The sequence below is a fragment of the Kogia breviceps genome, chromosome 12, assembly GCF_026419965.1.
Source record: "Kogia breviceps isolate mKogBre1 chromosome 12, mKogBre1 haplotype 1, whole genome shotgun sequence".
NCBI lineage: Eukaryota > Metazoa > Chordata > Mammalia > Artiodactyla > Physeteridae > Kogia > Kogia breviceps.
The window spans coordinates 61001781-61025511 of NC_081321.1; the positions used below are offsets into that span (position 1 = coordinate 61001781).

General features: G+C 39.4%; 1 protein-coding gene and 1 long non-coding RNA gene across 2 annotated transcripts in view; one reads left to right on the forward strand and one right to left on the reverse strand.

The window, feature by feature from the left end:
- The window catches only part of LOC136792211 (uncharacterized), a 242231-nt gene that overhangs the window by 62645 nt on the left and 155855 nt on the right, over window positions 1-23731 (reverse strand). The window lies entirely within an intron of this gene.
- Window positions 18571-22307, forward strand: ATXN7L3B (ataxin 7 like 3B). The gene has a single exon (XM_059081156.2). It carries the CDS (start codon window positions 18913-18915, stop codon window positions 19204-19206), a length of 294 nt encoding a protein of 97 aa, XP_058937139.1. The 5' UTR covers window positions 18571-18912; the 3' UTR covers window positions 19207-22307.

Here is a 23731-nt window from a genome sequence, read left to right on the forward strand (position 1 = left end):
ACGCAAATGAAGACAAGTCGAGGCTCACTTCAAAAATGGGTACCATGTGAATCCATTTTGAATTATGCCTCCAATTTTATTCTTATAAATTTTATTCTTATAGCTAAAGCACTATGAAAATTTGTCTGTAACTCTACTACTTCAATAATTCCTTTAGTTTAACCCGATTGTGTGTGTGTGTATGTGTGTGTGTTTGTAAACATGTTGTATCTTCTGGTAAAATTTTAAGGCTTGGTAAATCTGATCACATGTTGTAAGTATACAAGAAGCTTGAATTATGTGGAAACAGTTATTGAGGTGGCATATGTTCCCACAAATATACTAGGATTATTAGGACAGTCTCTAGACAAAGATTGAAAGATTGTATTTTAAAATACAATTTAAAGCCTTAAAAATTTTAAGAGTAGACAAGTTATATTTTGTTGGACAAATATTAATTGTGTCTTTAAAGTCATTGATTACATAATCTTGAATGTGGATAACAACTGAAAATCATACACAGCTTTATATTTTACAAAGCACTTTTATTTAAATATCTCATTTCAGGGGGAGCGAGAAGATGGCGGAAGAGTAAGACGCGGGGATCACTCTTCCTCCTCACAGATACATCAGAAATACATCTACACGTGGAACTTCTCCTATAGAACACCCACCGAACGCTGGCAGAAGACCTCAGACCTCAGACCTCAGGCAAGAAACCCCCCCACGTACCTTGTTAGGGCAAAAGAAAAAAGAATAAACAGAGACAAAAGAATAGGGACGGGACCTGCACCAGTGGGAGGGAGCCGAGAGGGAGGAAAGGTTCCCGCACACTAGAAGCCCCTTCGCGGGCGGAGACTGCGGGTGGCGGAGTGGGAAGCTTCAGAGCCGCGGAGGAGACCACAGCCAACAGGGTGCGGAGGGCAAAGCGGAGAGATTCCCGCACGGAGGATCGGTGCCGATCAGCACTCACCAGCCCGAGAGGCTTGTCTGCTCATCCGCTGCGGCGGGCGGGGCTGGGAACTGAGCCTCCGGCGGATCCCAGGGAAAGGTCTGGAGTTGGCAGAGCGAAAACAGCCTGAAGGGGTTAGCGCACCACGGCGGGCCGGGAGGGAGTTCGGGAGAAGTCTGGAGCTGCCAAAGAGGCAAGAGACCTTTTCTTCCCTCTTTACCTCCTGCTGCGAGAGGAAAGGGGTTTAAGCGCGCCACTTAAAGGAGCTCCAGAAACGGGCGCAGAGCTGCCGAAGAGACAAGAGACTTTTTCTTGCCTCTTCGCTTCCTGGGGCGCGAGGAAAGGGAATTAAGGGCACCACATAAAGGAGCCCCAGAAACGGGCGCGAGTTGCGGCTGTCGGCGCGGACAACAGAGACGGGTGTGGGGCGCTATGGTTGCTGCTGCCGCCACCAAGAGGCCTGTGTGTGAGCGCAGGTCACTCTCCACACCGCCCCTCCCGGGAGCCTGTGCAGCCCGCCAGCGCCGGGGTCCCGGGATCCTGGGACAGCTTCCCCGGGAAAACGCGCGGCGTGCCTCAGGCCGGTGCAGCGTCACGCCGGCCTCTGCCGCCGCGGACTCGCCCCACATCCGTGCCCCCCCACCCACCGCCTGAGTGAGCCAGAGCCCCCGAATCAACTGCTCCCTTAACGCTGCTCCTTTGACCCCGCCCTCTCTGAGCGAAGGGACGACCTGCGCACAGAGGCGGGGCCAGGTCCAGGGCTGAGCTCCAGGAGCTGTGCGAACAAAGAGAGGGGGTGGTCCCTCCCAGCAGCCTCAGAAACCGCAGGTTAAAGCTCCACAGTCAGCTTGAAGTGCCCTGCATCTGTGGAAAACCTGAATAGACAGCGAAATATCCCAGGTTGAGGAAGTGGACTTTGGGAGCAAGATATACTATTATTTTCCCCTTTTTTCTTTTTGTGAGTGTGTATGTGGGTGCTGCTGTGTGAGATTTTGTCTGTGTAGCTTTGTTTTCACCATTTGTCCTGGGGTTAGACCGACCATTTTTTTTTTTTTTCTTTAATAGAAATTTTTCTTCTTAATAATTATTTTGTTATTTTAATAACTGTATTTTACCCTACTTTATTTTGTCTTCTCCCCTTTCTTTCTTCCTTTCTTCCCTCCTTTTCCTATTTCCCTCCTTCCTTCCTTCCTCCCTTCCTTCCTTCCTCCCTTCCTTCCTTTATTCCCTCCTTCCTTCCTCCCTTCCTTTCTTTATTCCCTCCTTCCTTCCTCCCTTCCTTTCTTCCTCCCTCCCTTCCTTCATTCCCTCCTTCCTTCCTCCCTTCCTTTCTTCCTCCCTCCCTTCCTTCCTTTATTCCCTCCTTCCTTCCTCCCTTCCTTTCTTCCTCCCTCCCTTCCTTTCTTCCTCCCTCTCTTCCTTTATTCCTCCCTCCCTTCTTTATCCCTCCTTCCTTCTTCCCTTCCTTTCTTCCTCCCTCCCTTCCTTTCTTTATTCCCTCCTTCCTTCCTCCCTTCCTTTCTTCCTCCCTCCCTTCCTTTCTTTATTCCCTCCTTCCTTCCTCCCTTCCTTTCTTCCTCCCTCCCTTCCTTTCTTTATTCCCTCCTTCCTTCCTCCCTTCCTTTCTTCCTCCCTCCCTTCCTTTTATTCCCTCCTTCCTTCCTCCCTTCCTTTCTTCCTCCCTCCCTTCCTTTCTTTATTCCCTCCTTCCTTCCTCCCTTCCTTTCTTCCTCCCTCCCTTCCTTTCTTCCTTCCTTCCCTCCCTTCCTCTTTTCTTCCTTCCTTTCTTGACTTTCTACTTTTTTCTCCCTTTTGTTTTGAGCCGTGTGGATTAAAGGCTCTTGGCACTCCAGCCAGGTGTCAAGGCTGTGTCTCTGAGGTGGGAGAACTAACCTCAGGACACTGGTCCACAAGAGACCTCTCAGCTCCACGTAATATCAAACGGCGAAAATCTCCCAGAGATCTCCATCTCAACACCAAGACCCAGATTCACTCAAGGACCAGCAACAAACAGTGCTGGACACCCTATCCCCAACAAAGAGCGAGACAGGTCTACAGCCCCATCCATTAGCAGAGAGGCGGCCTAGAATCACAGTAAGGCTACCGACATCCCCATACACGCCCCCAGACGTGGACCTACCCACCAGGGAGACGGGATCCAGCCTCATCCACCAGAACACAGGAACTGGTCCCCCCAACCAGGAAACCTGCTCAACCCACTGAACCAACCTCAGCCACTGTGGACAGCCACCAAAAATAGATAGAAATACGAACCTGCAGCCTGCAAAAGGGAGACCCCAAACACAGTAAGATAAGCAAAATGAGAAGACAGAAAAACACACAGCAGATGAAGGAACAAGATAAAAACACACCAGACCTAACAGATGAAGAGGTAATAGCCAATCTACCTGAAAGAGAATTTAGAATAATGATGGTGAAGATGATGCAAAATCTTGGAAATAGAATAGACAAATTGCAAGAATCAGTTAACAAGGACCTAGAAGAAATAAAGAGGAAGCAAGTAACGATGAGCAACACAATAAATGAAATGAAAAATACTCTAGACGGGATCAGTAGCAGAATAACTGAGGCAGAAGGACGGATAAGTGACCTGGAAGATAAAATAGTGGAAATAACTACTGCAGAGCAGAAGAAAGAAAAAAGAATGAAAAGAACTGAGGACAGTCTCAGAGATCTCTGGGACAACATTAAACGCACCAACATTCGAATCATAGGGGTCCCAGAAGAAGAAGAGAAAAAGAAAGGGACTGAGAAAATATTTGAAGAGATTATAGTTGAAAACTTCCCTAATATAGGAAAGGAAATAGTCAACCAAGTCCAGGAAGCACAGAGAGTCCCATACAGGATAAACCCAAGGATAAACACGCCGAGACACATAATAATCAAACTGTCAAAAATTAAATACAAAGAAAACATATTAAAAGCAGCAAGGGAAAAACAACAAATAACACACAAGGGAATCCCCATAAGGCTAACATCTGATCTTTCAGCAGAAACTCTACAAGCCAGAAGGGAGTGGCAGGACATATTTAAAGTGATGAAGGAAAAAAACCTACAACCAAAACTACTCTACCCAGCAAGGATCTCATTCAGATTTGATGGAGAAATTAAAACCTTTACAGACAAGCAAAAGCTGAGAGAGTACAGCACCACCAAACCAGCTTTACAACAAATGCTAAAGGAACTTCTCTAAGCAAGAAACATAAGAGAAGGAAAAGACCTACAAGAACAACCTGAAACAATTAAGTAAATGGTAATAGGAACGCACATATCAATAATTACCTTAAATGTAACTGGATTAAATGCTCCCACCAAAAGACACAGACTGACTGAATGGATACAAAAACAGGACCCATATATATGCTGTCTACAAGAGACCCACTTCAGACCTAGGGACACTTACAGGCTGAAAGTGAGGGGATGGAAAAAGATATTCCATGCAAATGGAAATCAGAAGAAAGCTGGAGTAGCAATTCTCATATCAGACAAAATAGACTTTAAAATAAAAACTATTACAAGAGACAAAGAAGGACACTATATAATGATCAAGGGATCGATCCATGAAGAAGATATAACAATTGTAAATATTTATGCACCCAACATAGGTGCACCTCAATACATAAGGCAAATACTAACAGCCATAAAAGGGGAAATCGACAGTAACACAATCATAGTAGGGGACTTTAACACCCCACTTTTACCAATGGACAGATCATCCAAAATGAAAATAAATAAAGAAACACAAGCTTTAAATGATACATTATACAAGATGGATTTACTTGATATTTATAGGACATTCCATCCAAAAACAACAGAATACACATTTTTCTCAAGTGCCCATGGAACATTCTCCAGGATAGATCATATCTTGGGTCACAAATCTAGCCTTGGCAAATTTAAGAAAATTGAAATCGTATCAAGTATCTTTTCTGACCACAACGCTATGAGACTAGATATCAATTACAGGAAAAGATCTGTAAAAAATACAAGCACATGGAGGCTAAACAATACACTACTCAATAACGAAGCGATCACTGAAGAAATCAAAGAGGAAATCAAAAAGTACTTAGAAACAAATGACAATGGAGACACGACGACCCAAAACCTATGGGATACAGCAAAAGCAGTTCTAAGAGGGAAGTTTATAGCAATACAATCATACCTTAAGAAACAGGAAGCAACTCGAATAAACAACTTAACTTTGCACCTAAAGCAATTAGAGAAGGAAGAACAAAAAAACCCCAAATTTAGCAGAAGGAAAGAAATCATAAAGATCAGATCAGAAATTAATGAAAAAGAAATGAAGGAAACAATAGCAAAGATCAATAAAAGTAAAAGCTGGTTCTTTGAGAAGATAAATAAAATTGATAAACCATTAGCCAGACTCATCGAGAAAAAAAGGGAGAAGACTCAAATCAATAGAATTAGAAATGAAAAAGGAGATGTAACAACTGACTCTGCAGAAATACAAAAGATTATTAGAGATTACTACAAGCAACTCTATGGCAATAAAATGGACAACCTGGAAGAAATGGACAAATTCTTAGAAATGCACAACCTGCCAAGACTGAACCAGGAAGAAATAGAAAACATGAACAGACCAATCACAAGCACTGAAATTGAAACTGTGATTAAAAATCTTCCAACAAACAAAAGCCCAGGACCAGATGGCTTCACAGGCGAATTCTATCAAACATTTAGAGAAGAGCTAACACCTATCCTTCTCAAACTCTTCCAAAAGATAGCAGAGGTAGGAACACGCCCAAACTCATTCTACGAGGCCACCATCACCCTGATACCAAAACCAGACAAAGACGTCACAAAGAAAGAAAACTATAGGCCAATATCACTGATGAACATAGATGCAAAAATCCTCAACAAAATACTAGCAAACAGAATCCAACAGCACATTAAAAGGATCATACACCATGATCAAGTGGGGTTTATTCCAGGAATGCAAGGATTCTTCAATATACGCAAATCAATCAACGTGATACACCATATCAACAAACTGAAGGAGAAAAACCATATGATCATCTCAATAGATGCAGAGAAAGCTTTTGACAAAATTCAACACCCATTTATGATAAAAACCCTGCAGAAAGTAGGCATAGAGGGAACTTTCCTCAATATAATAAAGGCAATATATGACAAACCCACAGCCAGCATTGTTCTCAATGGTGAAAAACTGAAACCATTTCCACTAAGATCAGGAACAAGACAAGGTTGCCCACTCTCACCACTCTTATTCAACATAGTTTTGGAAGTTCTAGCCACAGCAATTAGAGAAAATAAAGAAATAAAAGGAATCCAAATAGGAAAAGAAGAAGTAAAGCTGTCACTGTTTGCAGATGACATGATACTATATAGAGAGAATACTAAGGATGCTACCAGAAAACTACTAGAACTAATCAATGAATTTGGTAAAGTAGCAGGATACAAAGTTAATGCACAGAAATCTCTGGCATTCTTATACACTAATGATGAAAAATCTGAGAATGAAATTAAGAAAACACTCCCATTTACCATTGCAACAAAAAGAATAAAATATCTAGGAATATACCTACCTAAGGAGACAAAAGACTTGTATGCAGAAAACTATAAGACACTGATGAAAGAAATTAAAGATGATACAAATAGGTGGAGAAATATACCATGTTCTTGGATTGGAAGAATCAACATAGTGAAAATGACTGTATTACCCAAAGCAATATACAGATTCAATGCAATCCCTATCAAATTGCCACTGGCATTTTTTACAGAACTAGAAAAAAGAATTTCACAATTTGTATGGAAACACAAAAGACCCCGAATAGCCAAAGCAATCTTGAGAACGAAAAATGGAGCTGGAGGAATCAGGCTCCCTGACTTCAGACTATACTACAAGGCCACAGTAATCAAGACAGTATGGTACTGGCACAAAAACAGAAATATAGATCAATGGAACAGGATAGAAAGCCCAGAGATAAACCCACACACATATGGTCACCTTATCTTTGATAAAGGAGGCAAGAATATACATTGGAGAAAAGACAGCCTCTTCAATAAGTGGTGCTGGGAAAACTGGACAGCTACCTGTAGAAGTATGAAATTAGAACACTCCCTAACACCATACACAAAAATAAACTCAAAATGGGTTAAAGACCTAAATGTAAGGCCAGACACTATCAAACTCTTAGAGGAAAACATAGGCAGAACACTCTATGACATCAATCACAGCAAGATCCTTTTTGACCCATCTCCTAGAGAAATGGAAATAAAAACAAAAATAAACAAATGGGATCTAATGAACCTTAAAAGCTTTTGCACAGCAAAGGATACCATAAACAAGACCAAAAGACAACCTTCAGAATGGGAGAAAATATTTGCAAATGAAGCAACTGACAAAGGATTAATATCCAAAATTTATAAGCAACTCATGTAGCTCAATAACAAAAAAACAAACAGCCCAATCCAAAAATGGGCAGAAGAACTAAATAGACATTTCTCCAAAGAAGATATACAGATTGCCAACAAACACATGAAAGAATGCTCAACATCATTAACCATTAGAGAAATGCAAATCAAAACTACAATGAGATATCATCTCACACCGGCCAGATTGGCCATCATCAAAAACTCTAGAAACAATAAATGCTGGAGAGGGTGTGGAGAAAAGGGAACACTCTTGCACTGCTGGTGGGAATGTAAAATGATACAGCCACTATGGAGAATAGTATGGAGGTTCCTTAAAAAACTACAAATAGAACTACCATATGACCCAGCAATCCCACTACTGGGCATATACCCTGAGAAAACCATAATTCAAAAAGAGTCATGTACCAAAATGTTTATTGCAGCTCTATTTACGATAGCCAGGACATGGAAGCAACCTAAATGTCCATCAACAGATGAATGGATAAGGAAGATGTGGCACATATATACAATGGAATATTACTCAGCCATAAAAAGAAATGAAACTGAGTTATTTGTAATGAGGTGGATAGACCTGGAATCTGTCATACAGAGTGAAGTAAGTCAGAAGGACAAAAACAAATACCATATGCTAACACATATATATGGAATCTAAAAAAAAAATGTCATGAAGAGATTAGTGGTAGGAGGGAATAAAACACAGACCTACTAGAGCATGGACTTGAGGATATGGGGAGGGGGAAGGGTAAGCTGTGACGATGTGAGAGAGTGGCAGGGACATATACACACTACCAAATGTAAATTAGATAGCTAGTGGGAAGCTACAGCATAGCACAGGGAGTTCACCTCTGTACTTAGTGACCACCTAGAGGGGTGGGATAGGGAGGGTGGGAGGGAGGGTGACAAAAGAGGGAAGAGTTATGGGAACATATGTATATGTATAACTGATTCACTTTGTTGTAAAGGAGAAACTAACCCACTATTGTAAAACAGTTATACTCAAATAAAGATGTTAAAAAAAATAATAATAAAATAAAATAAAATAAAAAAAAACAAAACAAACAAAAAAAATATCTCATTTCATTTGTTCTGTCATTCTGTGAGGTTTTTCTTATTGCAACCCAAACAAATCCTATCAATTTGACGCCTTATGTATTTACCACAATTTTTCCTTTCCTCCACTTTCAGTGCTGTTGTATTAGTTCATGAATCTATGGTTTCTCACCTGGACTGCAACAGTCTTCATGTTACCCTTCCTGCCCATGGTTTTATAACATTTCATTTCACATTCCATTCCTCCACATTGATTCTAGATAACCTTTCCAATATAAAAATCTCTAAAAACCCTTCAATGACCACAAAAATTTTTTCCAGCCTCTCCTCCATCCCATCCTCAGATTGTAGACACGTTTTTCCTCCACTCTAGCTATAATGAGTAACACAACAGATAACGAATACAATGTTATTTCATACCTCTAATTCTATCATGCTCCTCTCTCCACCTAAAATGTCCCTCACTCCACCTGTAACGACTGACAAGCAATATGTATTCCTCTTCTAAGTCCTAAACAAAGGGTCACATTCCCACAAAATTTTCCCTTCTCTGCACACAGAACTGACCGCTCCATTTCGAGTATGCCTACTCAATTCTATGCACATTTTTATGAGTTCTCATAACCCTTAATTATATGAGTTTATGTTTATCACTCGATCTCCACTAAGTAGCTCCTTGAAAGAAGAATTGGACCCCTTATCACTGTACCTTAACTTCCAAACACAAAGAAAAAAAACCCTCAATATTTACTGAATATAGGATAAGTGATTGAAAACCAGAGTCATTTGAGTTCAAAGATCAGTATTTCTCCTACATCATTATAAAAATACGTTGTGTTTACTGAATACTTAATGCCCAACATTCTTTTAAGTAATTTACATTTTATTTTGCTTTCACAGTTCCTTATAAGGAAAGCACTATTTCAATGTCCATTTTACAGATGAACTAAGTAAGTCTGAGCTGTTAACTAGAATCGCCTAGGGTCATACAAATAGTAAGTGGCCCAGGCTAAAACTTCAGTGTCCCTGGATTTAACTACCATTTATGCTTTTATAACAAAAATGAATATGGGGCTTCCCTGGTGGTGCAGTGGTTGGGAGTCCTCCTGCCAATGCAGGGGACACAGGTTCGTGCCCCGGTCTGGGAGGATCCCACGTGCCGCGGAGCGGCTGGGCCCGTGAGCCATGGCCGCTGAGCCTGCGCGTCCGGAGCCTGTGCTCCGCAACGGGAGAGGCTGCAGCAGTGAGAGGCCCGCGTACCACAAAAAAAAAAAAAAAAAAAGAATATGGAAAAACTTATAGTTGAAAGAGACTAGAGAGTAGATGTAATGAGTTTACTCTTTTGAGATCTTAATGCAAGCAGTTCTGGCATCAAATCAGAAACCAATAAGATCTCTCCCACCTTTCTCCCATTTCTTGTCTTCTTCCATGTTGTTGTTCCTTTAAAAGATCAACATTATACAGTGAGATCTGTATAGAATTATAATGTATTCTGTGTAGGGAAGAGTGGTAAAAAATGAGTAAATCTTTGTCAGCTTGCAAACTGCCTACTTTAAGCCTGAAACTATTAACTTGACCTGTCTCTCCTGCATCAGCAAGTGTCAATATGTACAGTACCAAAGACTGGCTTGATTATTTCAGGTGTAAGAAGGGTAGTTGAAGTTTCTTTTTCTCTTAGCTCATCTTGATTTAAGGGGATATATATACTTTTTCTTGTATTCTACACCGTACTTTATTTATATATGTAGGATTTATGGGAGCAAGTATCTGGGGGCTAAGAAAAAAAGCTGCCTTGTTATTTTATTAAAATTCCTGAGGAAAACTTATCAAACCAGAGGTAAGCCATGAAAATATATCTAGAGAAACATCTGCTTGAATTAAAAACAAAGTGAAAAGGCAGGCCCACAGAGGAAAACTACAAAACAAAGTAACTCCAGGAACCTGACATCTGATCTAAAGAAGGTTGGTGAGAGCATCTATTTTTGACCAGAAGAGAATTTCACTGCACAGACTTATTTCAAGGGCACATGCCACTTGTATGTTTTAAAAGAAAGCTTATTTATAAAAGCCAATAAATTTATTTATATCGGAATCCTTGAGATTGTGCGTGGGATGCAGACAGGCTCTCTCTCAGAGAAAAACGCTTAACATAAATATTACATTAATTTTTTTTTTTTTTTTTTTTGCAGTTCGCGGGCCTCTCACTGTTGTGGCCTCTCCCGTTGTGGGGCACAGGCTCTGGATGTGCAGCCTCAGCGGCCATGGCTCACGGGCCCAGCCGCTCCGCGGCATGTGGGATCTTCGCGGACCGGGGCACGAACCCGTGTCCGCTGCATCGGCAGGCAGACTCTCAACCACTGCACCACCAGGGAAGCCCTACATTAATTTTTAACAACTATGACTTAAAACCGCTAAATCTAACTTGCCTAAGTTCATTCCTTTTTATTTGTTTCTTCTTTCTTTCTTGTCATTAATATTTAGCCCTCAATATATCAAGAAAATTATCACCATCATTTTTTATCTGGACCCAATGAACTACTAAAAATAATTTTGTCATTTAATAAATAATTCACAGAGGTACGAATAAAAAGATAGTCGAAAACAACTATATTCAAAATTTTTAAATAAATTTAAACATTACAAACTTTTTTGTAATAAGTAAATTTTGGCATACGAACATCATAAAAGATGAATAAAGATGAAAACACCTGCTTTTAGCAAAATAGGATAGTCTAGGTCCTTACTGTAAAACATTGCCTGATGAAGTTTTTCCTATTTAACAACTGGATTAAATCACCTACTCCCTTTGTTCTTGGAAATATATTGTTCACATATATATTCTAGAAAAATTCATCTAGATATTGTCATCTGAAGACTCATTGTCTAATTGTCTCAGACTCCACTTACAAGATCCATTTCACATCCATAATCCATTTCACCATCATTAGAGTACTGTTATCTGTCTCTTTGAATTTATCTTCCAATTGATCTAATAATTGTGAAGCATCCTCCTCTGCAATTTTCTTCCCTGTGCTATTAAGGGTAGAAAATGAAAAATTCTGAATTCTCAATTGTGTTCAATAAAAGCTAAAAGCATATTATGGAGATGGTATCTCCAGGTTCCTCTTATATCCTCCAGAAAGATAATGCAATAGTTAGGCAACAAAATAATAAAAGTGAAGGATAATAATAATTCTTTCTCTATTATTTTGTCCTTCTAACAGAACCATAGCATAGGTAAACTTTTTCTTAAAGCATTATATAGTAAGTATTTTAGGCTTACAAGCCATATGGTCTCAGTTGCAACTACTCAACTCTGCCTTTGTAGCAAAAGTAGGCACATACAATACATAAATAATGGTGATGTTCATACAGACTGAGAACTGGATAAAGTTAGAGTAAGATAACATAAGAATGATGTTTTAGCAAATATAAAAAAGTGAGGCTAGAAGACAACTAATGATCTCTGACAATAGGGACAAATCAAGGTTCTGGAATTCCTCTGAGAATTGAAAAGCAAAGAGCAGTTTCAGGTAAACAAAGGAAAAAGAGGTAATATGAAATGAGTTTAAGTCCAACAAGAGAAACCAGAGTTACTTTAATTAAAAAAAAAATCTATAATTAACCTGTGAGAGATTCTGAGATACCCTCATGTTAGTACCTAAATTTGCTCTTAATTCTACATTTACCAGGATTTTTGTAAGAAAATTAATCTCTCACATGGTGGCCATTGCCAGATGCCTGTCTGTGGAATATAAGAAGTAAAAGCATCCCACTCACCAGTCAAACAGCTTGACTTAAGAAAATAGGAGACAGTTCTTGATGGGAAAAGATAAAAACAAACCTAATGGACATTAGTCAAATTAGAAAAAAGTATGGTCAATTAATTACACGAAAACTTCTCTATAACTTGAAAGCAAAGAACTACGGAAAAAGAAGGAAAAAACATAGAAAGAAACAATGTTGCACTGAACAACTTAAAACCAATTTGTTGAAAAAACTTCTAAAAATAACACTACTTTTAGGCAGTAAAAACTTTTCTGTGAACATCTGATTCTTAAAACTCTCTCAAAATATATTTCTAAATTAAGTTTATGATCTTTTTGTGGAATGCATGGTTTCTTAATCTGAAAAATTCTCCTTTTAAAGCTCTAGCACAAAAAAATTAAAGAGCACATTGTGTAGAGCATCACTTTATGAGTTTTAGCACCTTGTGGATAAGCAAAGAATAATTAAAAAATATTTTATGCTTTTGGCCGCTGGTGCATGCTACATTAGCAGTAAGATTTTGATGTATTACATATTAATGCTGACTCTAAAGTGTTTTTACCAAATGCATTATAGGAAGTAGTCACTACTGACTTTTTTGAAATTAAAAAGTATGTACTGGAGACACCATTGTGTAACAGAAAGAAAATTTGGAGTTAGAAACCTTAACATTTAGTTCTAATTCTTCCACCAACTAGTTGGACAATTCATTTAACATCTCTGGCCTTAATTTTTTAAATCAGACCTGAATATATAATTATAGTTTCCTCCTTTTACTATTAGACTGGTTAAGTGTAGAAAGCCATGATTTTATTTTCAGTGATTCCTAAGTTTAGATGTTACTTTCCATTGGTTTACTCTGATGTGTACTAGTAACCAAAAGGCATATTTTACTAATCAGGACAGGCCCAGGCAACAGTTTACATCATGATAGAAACTTCATCAGCCTCGAGGGTTATATTTCTGAAAAGTATTGTGCTTGGCAAAACTAGAGTTAGCAAGATCAAGATCTCCTAAAGTACATGCATTAGCAGGGAAGGGAAGGAATCAATATTACAGTCATTAAATATATCTAAAAATGGTTGTAATAGAAGTTCCAGAGGCATCTATGTCCGAAAAAACCCTGACATGTCAGCATTGCAAACTTACTCTGGTAGATGAACTTTCTTCATCATCATCTTTATTTTCAAGCACCACTGCTACAGCATCCTGATCTGCTAAGATATATTTTTACCATAATCAAGGCTTTAATTAGGGAAATTGCATGTCTTTAAAAATATATTTATTCTACTCATATTCGATTGAAATGGAATGTATTTGAACTTGTGTACAATATCCTTTTATTCTCTGCTATATAACTGTTCCAGATTAAAGGAAACTGAATAGACACAGTAAGTAAATGCAATATGTAATCTTGGATTAGATCCAGGGAAAAAAATACTATAAAGGACATTATTAGGACAATTGGAAATATTTGTATATGGAGTTTATTTTAGACTTAAGATATTAGGTAATTCCTAAAAAAGTCAAAATCCTAAATTCGCTCATTGTATTGTGGTGATATAAAAGAATTCCTGTTCTTAAGGCACACATACATTGAATATTTAGAGATAGTAGGGAATGATATCTGCAATTTACTGACCAAATAGATTAGGAAAAATAATAGTTCAGAATAGTTTGTGATAAGGAAAGAGCGAGGAGGCAGCGGTGGGGCGGGGAAGGGGAGATAAAGAGAAAGAGAGGGAGGGAGAGAGATGGAGAAAGTAAAAGGAGCAAAATGTTAAGTAAACTTGGGTGAAGAGTAGGTATATAGAAGTTATTATTTGTAATAGTCTATAGCAACTCTTCTGTAAGCTTGAAATTCTCCTAAATAAGGTTTTTTTTTAAAGTCACTGTTAATTGTTGCCATATCACATCAGCATTGCCTAATCAGAAATTGTTTTCAAGGACTTCCCTCGTGGCGTAGTGGTTAAGAATCCGCCTGACAATGCAGGGGACATGGGTTCGAGCCCTGGTCCGGAAGATCCCACGTGTCGCGGAGCAACTAAGCCCGTCAAGCCCAAGAGCCACAACTACTGAAGCCCGTGCTCCGCAACGAGAAGCTACCGCAGTGAGAAGCCCGTGCACTGCAACGAAGAGTAGCGCCCACTAGCTGCAACTGGAGAAAGCCCGCGCACAGCAATGAAGACCCAACACAGTCTAAATAAATAAATAAATTTTTTTTAAAAAGAAATGATCTTCAGTGTTTAAGTTTACATTTTTCTGGGCCCATCCTTATATTCATATATAAGGTAAACAGATATCCTTCTCTGCACTACCAGGCCGACTCTCTCACATAGGGAGAGGCCAGCAATAATTATTATATTTTTATTTAAGAATTAGCTTATAATCTTCAAAGGCATGTCATAAACACTTGAAAAATATTTTTAACAACATTTTCCTGTACATACAAATATGTGGAAATAATTCCAGAGAGCCTTTCCACAGATAAAAATGATGCTGATCAACTGATCGATCAAAAGATCAATTTTTTTAAAAAAGACTGTGTTAAGTCCTAAAATTGTTATTTTAGATTAGCATACTACACTACTTACCAACTGTAGTTAGCTCACGATTACAGTGTTTTTTTCTTTAGTAGAGCATAAGCCAGAGTTGTCATAAATGACAAAGTTCACTGTCACCTTGATTTCACAATTTAGTAGGGCAGATTAAAATCGTAAATTAATTTTTGACATTGCAATTTTAGCATGGCACCCTTATCTGATATCAAATTTTGGCACCTCAGAATCTCATGAAAGTCATGATAATCAGTTTTTAAATGCAAATCCTGAAGAATGGATTTCAGCAGAGGATGGATTTGAAACTTCAAGTTGGTCATGCCTAGAAGGATATGTGAGTGTTTACTGTTGAGCTATGACACACATATATTTCTTTTAGCAAATTACAGACAAAAAGGCAGACATAAAGCATGAATAAAAGAAGACAATATAGTCAAATGTTCTCTCTCTCTCTGATTTACTATTCACTTATCTTAAAAACCTAGGTAACTAAAGAAAAGCAAATGAAGTTTTAACTAATATTGTATAGATGAAAACGGATTTCACAGGAGTCAAAATCACTAGATAAATTAAAATTTTCAACTAAAAATGACCACATACAGGTACAGGCAGCATCTTCAGATGTTAGGCAAGATAATTACAACACGCACCTGGTATTCAGTAGATGAATAATGCTCTTAACCCAAACATGTGGAGGTGCTTCAAGATGCCCTAGGTAGTAGAGCAGATTAGTTTGGGGTAAGAAAACCCTCAGGATCCAACATTTGAACTTTGTTGGCCAGTACATAAGAAGTGACTTGGCCCTTAATTTGGCGAAACCTATTTCCTCAGATTTCTTGATTCACAGAAATTTGGTTTTAAAAGGGATATTCAGAAAACATGAGTCCATGTTTTTACAAATGTGAATTCGCCTTTTTGCCAAAGGTCACCTGATAAGTTAGTGGCAGAAAAAGGACAGCAACTCATGTCTTTTGGCTCCCAGGTCTATTCCTGAATGCACTCTGCTGTCTCACTGTTTTATTTTATGTGAATACAAAAAAAAAAATACATGGAATTTCAGTCTTTAATAAAAACCTTTAAATAATTTAAAAGATGCTCCTCTTTGCAAAAGCTGATTCTCCCACTGCATATATTACAGTTATTGAATGGGAAGAGAATAATCAAAGACAACTAAATTTCACAATACAATTTTACTTCCCTTAATTTGTACACTAAATATTTTAAGCATATATGATGTACATATTCTTTGAAGATCACTCTTTTATGAAGAATCAACCTCTGTTACTTGCTTTGTATTGAGAAAAATGATTTAGATAATGTATAGTTTCTATTTTAAAAAATATTTGCATACCAAAGGCTTAAATACCTTCAACCCTATTAATTGCAGTGGAACTAAGTTCTTTCTAACTTTATATTGTGACAAGTCATTGATTTAACATAAAGAGTTTCAGTACGTTTTAACAAGAAGTAAGGCCATCTTAAATGATACAAGTAGAAGAGAGGTGACAATGAGCATAAGTACACATTTGCAGTGTCATGAGAGTGTTTTTTCTAAGAGTAAATATAATAAAATACTGACAGGAAATCTAAACCTAGTCATAGTCCTGATTATCTGAATTTCAATTAATATTATGGTCTCGTATATATTTTGAAGTAAGCTTTATCGACTACCACTCTGCATTAAATAAATTGCAGACTTGAGTTCTCTCACAATATAAGGAGGATTTAAAGGGTAGAAAAACAATCACTTATTCTTCTTCAGTCAAAATCAAGCATGCAAAGTCTCTCTTGATAATTTGGCGAGAACAAACCATATGGGAATCAATCACTATGAAGAACAGTTGCCCACTATCATGCCCTTTTAATTCCTTGCTACTCAAAGTATGGTCCACGAACCAGCAGCATCAAATATGTTAGAAATGCGAAAACCCAGGTCCTACTCCAGAGCTAATGAATCATAATCTGCATTTTAAAAGGATCTCTGAGTGGTTTATATACACTTTAATATTTGAGAATCATTGCTTTAAATTAAATTTGGAGAAGGCATGGGAGAGGAGTGAGTGGAAATGATTGTATTTACATCTGTATCTTCTTACCTAACTAGACATGTAATAGGTAGGTAAACAATATTACATACTATTTGTCAGACACTTTCTGAAGACTTTTAAATTCATTGTCAAGTTTAAATCTCACAGCAAACTTTTATGATGGGAATTATCATTGACATTTTACAATGAGAAAACTGTGATTTACAGAAGTAGATAAGGCAAGTTCACATAGATAGTAACTGGTAGGAGGGAGGCAGTCTGACTCAAGAACTTATGCACTTCATCATTATATTTTAAGGCTTAGCACATGGCTATATGCAGATTTCAACTTATATCAAAACATGATACCAATTTTTGAATGGAGAATGTATAAATTACACAAAGGCTGCAATGGAAAAAAAGTTATGTCCCAGATAAAAATATTCTCGTCATGCATGGGTCTTAAATAGCTTAGGCTTTCAAATTCCTCCATATCTGCCAATTTGTGTTTTTTAGGATGATAAAATACACAATCAGAAAATTTGTATGGGTACAAGTACCAGCTAAGTACTCATAAACCAATAAGTTAAACTGGTACTTAACCTTCTACTCAGAAAAATATAGAGCAAGATATTAAGAATGAATTCTAAAACTAATAGTGTTCTGATGATCATATACATTAGAAAGTTCTTATTTGTATCTGTCTGGAAAGATACATGTCTATATTTTCCTTTACTCTGGAAAGGAAATGATAGACTCAGACAGATACAAATATGTATTGCTTTTTAAATTTTGTTTCTTTGGCTACAGCTATATTTTAATAAAGTATAAAGGTACAAGAGGCTGCTCTATTTCACAGTGGTGGGGGCGGAAACTAACAAGATACAGGAAAAATTTTCTTATATTTAAGTCCATAACTAATATGATTAAAATAGCTGACAGTTACTGAATGCTTACTTACATGTAAGAAGCTGTCACAAGAAGATTTTTTTAAAAAGATCATTCAATTTTAACTATTAAATGGGAAATAGCTTTACCCAGATGAGGAAACAGAACTGTTAAATGTTGGATCTAGGATTTAAACCCAGGTAGACTGGCTCTAGATCCCACAATTCATGCAGCACAATTTTAGGAAAAGATTCCTTTACCTCCCAGTGAATTTAACATATTTCAGGTTTCCTCCCTCTTCAATAGAAAATATACATATAATTTTCTCTTTGAATTATTTTAGAGATGTTATATATAGGGGTATATGATGATCTATTTATAGTCACACTGACTTAATGGTCTTATAAATGAAATAAATGCCTTAGGTTCATGTGATCAATATATATGAATTATGTCTTTAGTGCCTAGTTTTTCATTCAAAAGAAGACTGAAAGATAAACTCTAGTGTAATTTGTTTCCTTGCACCATCTAGTGGATTTAAATGACAACTGCGGCAGTAGTATAAATGATTGTAAGTCAATTATATGTCAAATTTTCAAACGTATCCGGAGAACTAGTCCTAAAACTGTACTTCAGATCATTACCACAAATGTGCACACAGTTGTCATGTCTTTTTCAAGAGGGAATCGATTAAGCATGGACGAAGAATTCAATAGCGAGTGTTTAAATCTGCAAACAAAACATAAAACAGTCTCCTTACCACCTTTTCACAGTTAGATAATGACAGTCTGAAAAGTTTTCGTCTTCCCGTCCGCTTTCCTAAAACTCCAAGGCTTCCCAGGCAGCTGCGCATAGGGAGGAACCCCGCGAATCTGCGCAGGGCCAATGCGCAGGCGTGCTGAGGGGCGGAAGTGGGGAGGCGGGGCTAAACCCGGACCAGCGAGCGGAAGAGGCCGGGGCCGCGGAGAGAGGCGACGAGACTGGCGGCGGTGAGTCTGGGGCGAACCGGAGCTGAAAGTCCCAGACCCGGGGAGACGCCAAAAGAAACGGAGATACCTGGGTTTCCGGAGCAGTCGCCGCTGGTTGCTGCAGCTGGCCTGCCTCTGCCGCCGCGACGCCTCCGCCCTCGCTGCTGAAGACGCGGCCCTGACAGGCCTGTAGGCCTAGGCGCGGCCGGCCGAGCCCGACGTGTTGCCTCCCGTGCAGCTGTGAGTAATCCGAGCGCCCTCTCCACGGTCGTGTACAGATTAAAATGGAGGAAATTTCGTTGGCTAATCTGGATACTAACAAGCTAGAGGCCATCGCTCAGGAGATATACGTAGACCTAATAGAGGATTCCTGTTTGGGCTTCTGCTTTGAGGTGCACCGGGCAGTCAAGTGTGGCTACTTCTACCTGGAATTCGCAGAGACTGGTAGCGTGAAGGATTTTGGCATTCAGCCAGTGGAAGATAAAGGAGCGTGTCGCCTCCCGCTTTGCTCCCTTCCTGGAGAATCTGGGAATGGGCCTGATCAGCAGCTGCAACGCTCACCTCCGGAATTCCAGTAGCTGCAACATGAGAGTCTGAGGGTGACCAGGACAATAACATAGACCAGTCCTGTGGTATTGAGGAGTTAGGTAGCTAAGTAAAAAAAAAAAGAAAAAAAAAAAGAAAAAAAAGACAAAAGTCCCAGTTCCCATTGAAGAACCTAGCCTTTAAAAACTTGGAGTGGAGAATTTAGGAATTCGGATCCTTGTATAAGTGTATTACCTTTGGATCAGCTTTGAAATTCTGGACAGGAGGAGCTGTGCTGTGCATTCTGCACGCCATGCAGTGGCTGATTTCTAAACACACCAGAAAGTGCACAAGAACCCTGTACTGTCCCCAGTGCACAGGTGAGCATCTGTGTGCTCAGCATTTAAAGTTCTTTGGTTCCTCAGCCTTTCTGTCTGCCTGATGTCAAGGGCTTTCTGGATAACTGACCGTTTGGACATAACTGATGGTCAGGCCTTAATTGTTGGGCCTCAGTGGGACTGCACCTCTGATCTCTGAGCCTCTGACTTGGGCTTCTCCAAGACAAATAAAAGTCAGTTATGAGATCTGGATATTAATCATTCCAATCTGGGAAAGCCAAGAAAAAGAATTCCCAGCTGAATCTGGTAGGAGAAGCTCTGTGGTCTTGATGCCAACAAGAAGAAAAGCTCAAAGCCACCAGTTTCCCAAAGGTCCAGCATTTAACAATGACTTCAGCGGAGTTGGGGACATGGGCTAGCGTTTTGCTGAACAGAGCCCTCTTTCTTGCACCCCACCTGGTGGCATAGGCTTAGCAGATGAATAACTTGGTTATGTAAGCAGGCTGATGATTAAGTTATGATCCCTTGGGGAGGTAGCAGGGCCTTCTGCGACTATGCACGATCTTTCAGACTGCAGGATTCATATCTGGATGTATTATGCTGTGGACAAGAGTTCGGTGGGGCGTTTTCTTACTCTGAGTTACTCGTAACCTAGCCAGTCCATGGGTCTGACTTGGTTATTATGCCAGGTCACTACCTGCCTCCCATTTTCGGGGCAGGAGTGAACTATGGAAGAGCATCATTGCTGTGCAGGAGGCTGTGGTTTGAAAGCTGAGCCCAGAGGGGACCTTTTTCAGCTGCACTCACTAATGTGAATGGGTTAGTGCTAGGAGCCAAGGAGTAGGACTGGGTCAACTCTCATCTGACTGCAGTATCCTGTTGAACGCCCCTGTTCCTTGGGTTGGGCAGTCACAGAGCTCCATTGCAGTGAACATCTAGACTGTCACCACCTTCTCTGCCCCTCCCGAAGGGCAGCCCTTTCCACTCAGTTCCCTTTGGACCTCTTGACAACAAGAGCTGTCCTTCTGTTGTTAGAAGTCAGGAAGTGGCCCCCAGAAACCCTCTGGTTTTAGGGAATCGGATAGGGGAGGATGGGAAGTGTGAGCTGAGTATCAAAAACTACCCTCCACTTGACTCCCTGATTGCAGTTTATGAAGTGTATAGGGTTGGGAGCCCCAAGGTGAGCGGGAACGGTGCTGCTTTATTTGAAATGTTTTCTTACCTCATTCTGTGCCCCAGTAAGGGGCCCAGCCTCCTTTGTCTGGCTTGGCCCCATGTTCCTCCAGTCCCCTGCTCCATGCCTATCTGGTGCAGCTCATCACCCCGGGTGCTGCCTGCCGCTCTACATTCACGCTGACTAGTTTCAGTTTCTCTCTCTTGATGCTCCTACTTCTGAAGCCTGCCCAGTTTCCCTTTCCTTGGCTTCTCTTAAGTTTGTTTTGTTTTGTTTTCTTGTTTTTGAGAGAGAGTCAGAGCAGAATCTTTCTTATGGCTCCCTCTATTGGGATTAGGATGGGAAGAGAAAGTAATTTTTTGTATATGAAAAGCAGTGTCATGCCTAAGCATTTCTTCTGTAGGACTGCCTTGCTGGTATGCATTCCTGCTGTGTCTTACTTCCTGAGGAGTTATATCTTCCCACCTCCACTTGGAAACTGCCCCTTAGGACCTAAGCAGAAAAGCAGTAAAGGCTGAGTGACACAGGGACAGAGTAGGTTCTGATCCATTTTCTCTAACCCTTTCTGTGCATGTATCCTTCCTTATCCCAGAAGGAACTGTTGGACTGTATGGACTGATTTGGGTTACATACTGTAGAGGGTTAAGGGAAGCGTAGTAATAGGGCCTCAAGACTGTTTATTATTGCATTCTCCCTCTAGAGTTGGCCTGCTCAGGGTGAGGGCCTAGCTACAGATTGGTCTTCAATCCAAGAGTTGTAAATAACTTTAAAAAGTCAAACCTTGGCCAAGAACTGAAATAATTTTGGGTTATCTGCCCTTGCCTTTTTTAGAGACATCTCCTTCTGAGGGGATGCAGAAGGAAAGGAGGGTCTAAGTGAGACTCTGGCCTACTTAAAGATAATATCTAGGAAACAGGCTGAAGGTAAGGCCATGGTCCACTCCTTCAGAGAGGGAGCTCAGATTGTGACATTACTGTTTCCTTTCTGGCGTTTTCTCCTGGTTAGAGGAGGGAGAAGTGGAAATAGTTTTGAGTAATGGTTGGTTCGTATTACCTCCCTCATGGTTTGTGTTTTTGTTTTTTTGCTCCCCATTATTAGGGCAGTAGCCCTTGGTCCTGGTTGGGTATGAGGTGGGCTAGGTCCAACAGGTGCCCTGAGGGGACAAACTAACTCCTTTCTTTTTTGGGGAGAGAATGCTCCCTACCATATAGTTAACAGTGGTTAGGAACTCTCCCTTTCCCTATCTTTCCTCTTAACAGCAGAAATCCTGTCCTAATCTCCTCAATTAAGTGTATTGATCACCCTGTAATTCTATTATGTATCTGAGTGTGTGTGTGTGTATGGGGGGGAAGGGGTTCTTTACAAATTTCTGTGGTTTGTGGCTTTTTCTTCCATACGTTAGTTCCCACCACCGCATGCCCAGGGGCCATTGCCTGGCATTATCGCATGCTGGGATCATGGGGAAGTGTAGTGAAGCTCACCATTGTCCTTTGTTTTGGAGAGTCTTATTTTTGCATAAGTAGTCCATCCTATACAGGTTGTTGACTAACTGTGTATTCCCCTTGCCCCATGGCTGCTGGTGTAAATAAACTGCATCTCCCCATTGGTAAACAATTACAATAAACAAAATTTTAAAAAATGACTTTATTTGGACTCTATGTTCATCTTTTAAAATTGTACGTTTCTTGGGTATTCACATAGTGAAATAAATGTTGAACCACTGTTGGACCTTAGTCACTTTCTCTCCTGAATGAGTTTTATCAGATAGAGGAATTTTGCCCAACTTTGTTTCTCCATCTAATACTGCAGATTCAGCTTTCTGCAACATCCAGTGAAAGAAACAAACTGTATACAATCCTCCCTTTACCATAACAAGTAAGAATGTGGTAAAATAAATACAATACAATCCTGTCACTAAGTCCAGTGTGAAGGATAGTTCAATTTAAATGGCACTCAAGCGATCTTAATATATACACTTTACCACCATTTTGATCTAATACTGCTCTTGCTCTCGAGGCAAATGATTCACAGCAAAAATGAGTCAGCCTTTCTAAAGGTAATTTTTTCCAATACTTTTCATTTTACTCCAACTATTTAGGTCTGTCATTTTGTTTTTAGATAATTCAGAGATTTTTCATTTATTCCAGTTCCTATTCCAAAGTTGGAGCACTTCCCTAGAAATTGTACATACTGCTCCTCAGTATTGATCAAATCACTAGTTTGCTAAATGTTCTAGTTCTTTAAAGAAACAGTCCCAAATTGGAAATAATATTTAGATGAATAAAAATTATAGAAATGGGACCAGAAGAAACCAGTTGCAGTAGGAGATCTCAGGGGACCTTATTGACATGTCATATGGTGTTAAGTCACCTAACACTCATATGCAGCTGCAGCAAATCCTTTTGGATCCTACTTCATATGTTTAGATTTGAATTAATATATTTCATGCTAACCTACTTTTCTGAAATGAGGTATTTGCAAGACCTCAGTGGCTCTACTAGATCCACTTGACAGTAGGACTCTTGAGATTATTTTCATGTTTTCTAACTAATGATCGTTATATTTAAAAAAAAAAAATCACATACCTTTTAACTCCCTACATACTTGGTTTTAACTGGCGTGTAGCATGAGGTCAGGAACCTAATAAACGGTTGCTTGATGTTGACAAAGTGAAGTATGCTCAAGTAGTTAAGGATTCAGGAAGAGCTTTCTTTAAACATCTTTTCATATTAGTCTTCAATTATCATGGTTAGTGAATTACTGGTTCTCAGAGATAACATCACATTTGAAAGTTTCACCCTGCTGTGGAGGGCGCAAGCTTTTTGATTCTTAACACATGTTCCCAAAGATGCCCGTGATGGTTTGAAAGAAAATATTTGTTATAAGGGATGCACTTGTTCAGAAAGATTGTAGATAAACCTGTAAATCCTTGGTTTTGTTTTTTCTATTTTGAAAACTTCAATCATTATTACTTGAGCCTTAGTGGAAATATGTGAGCTGGAAAGAAAATACTAAATTCATTTCGGAAATGAGAAAATACATTCAGCAGCAAAGTCTCGCCCACAG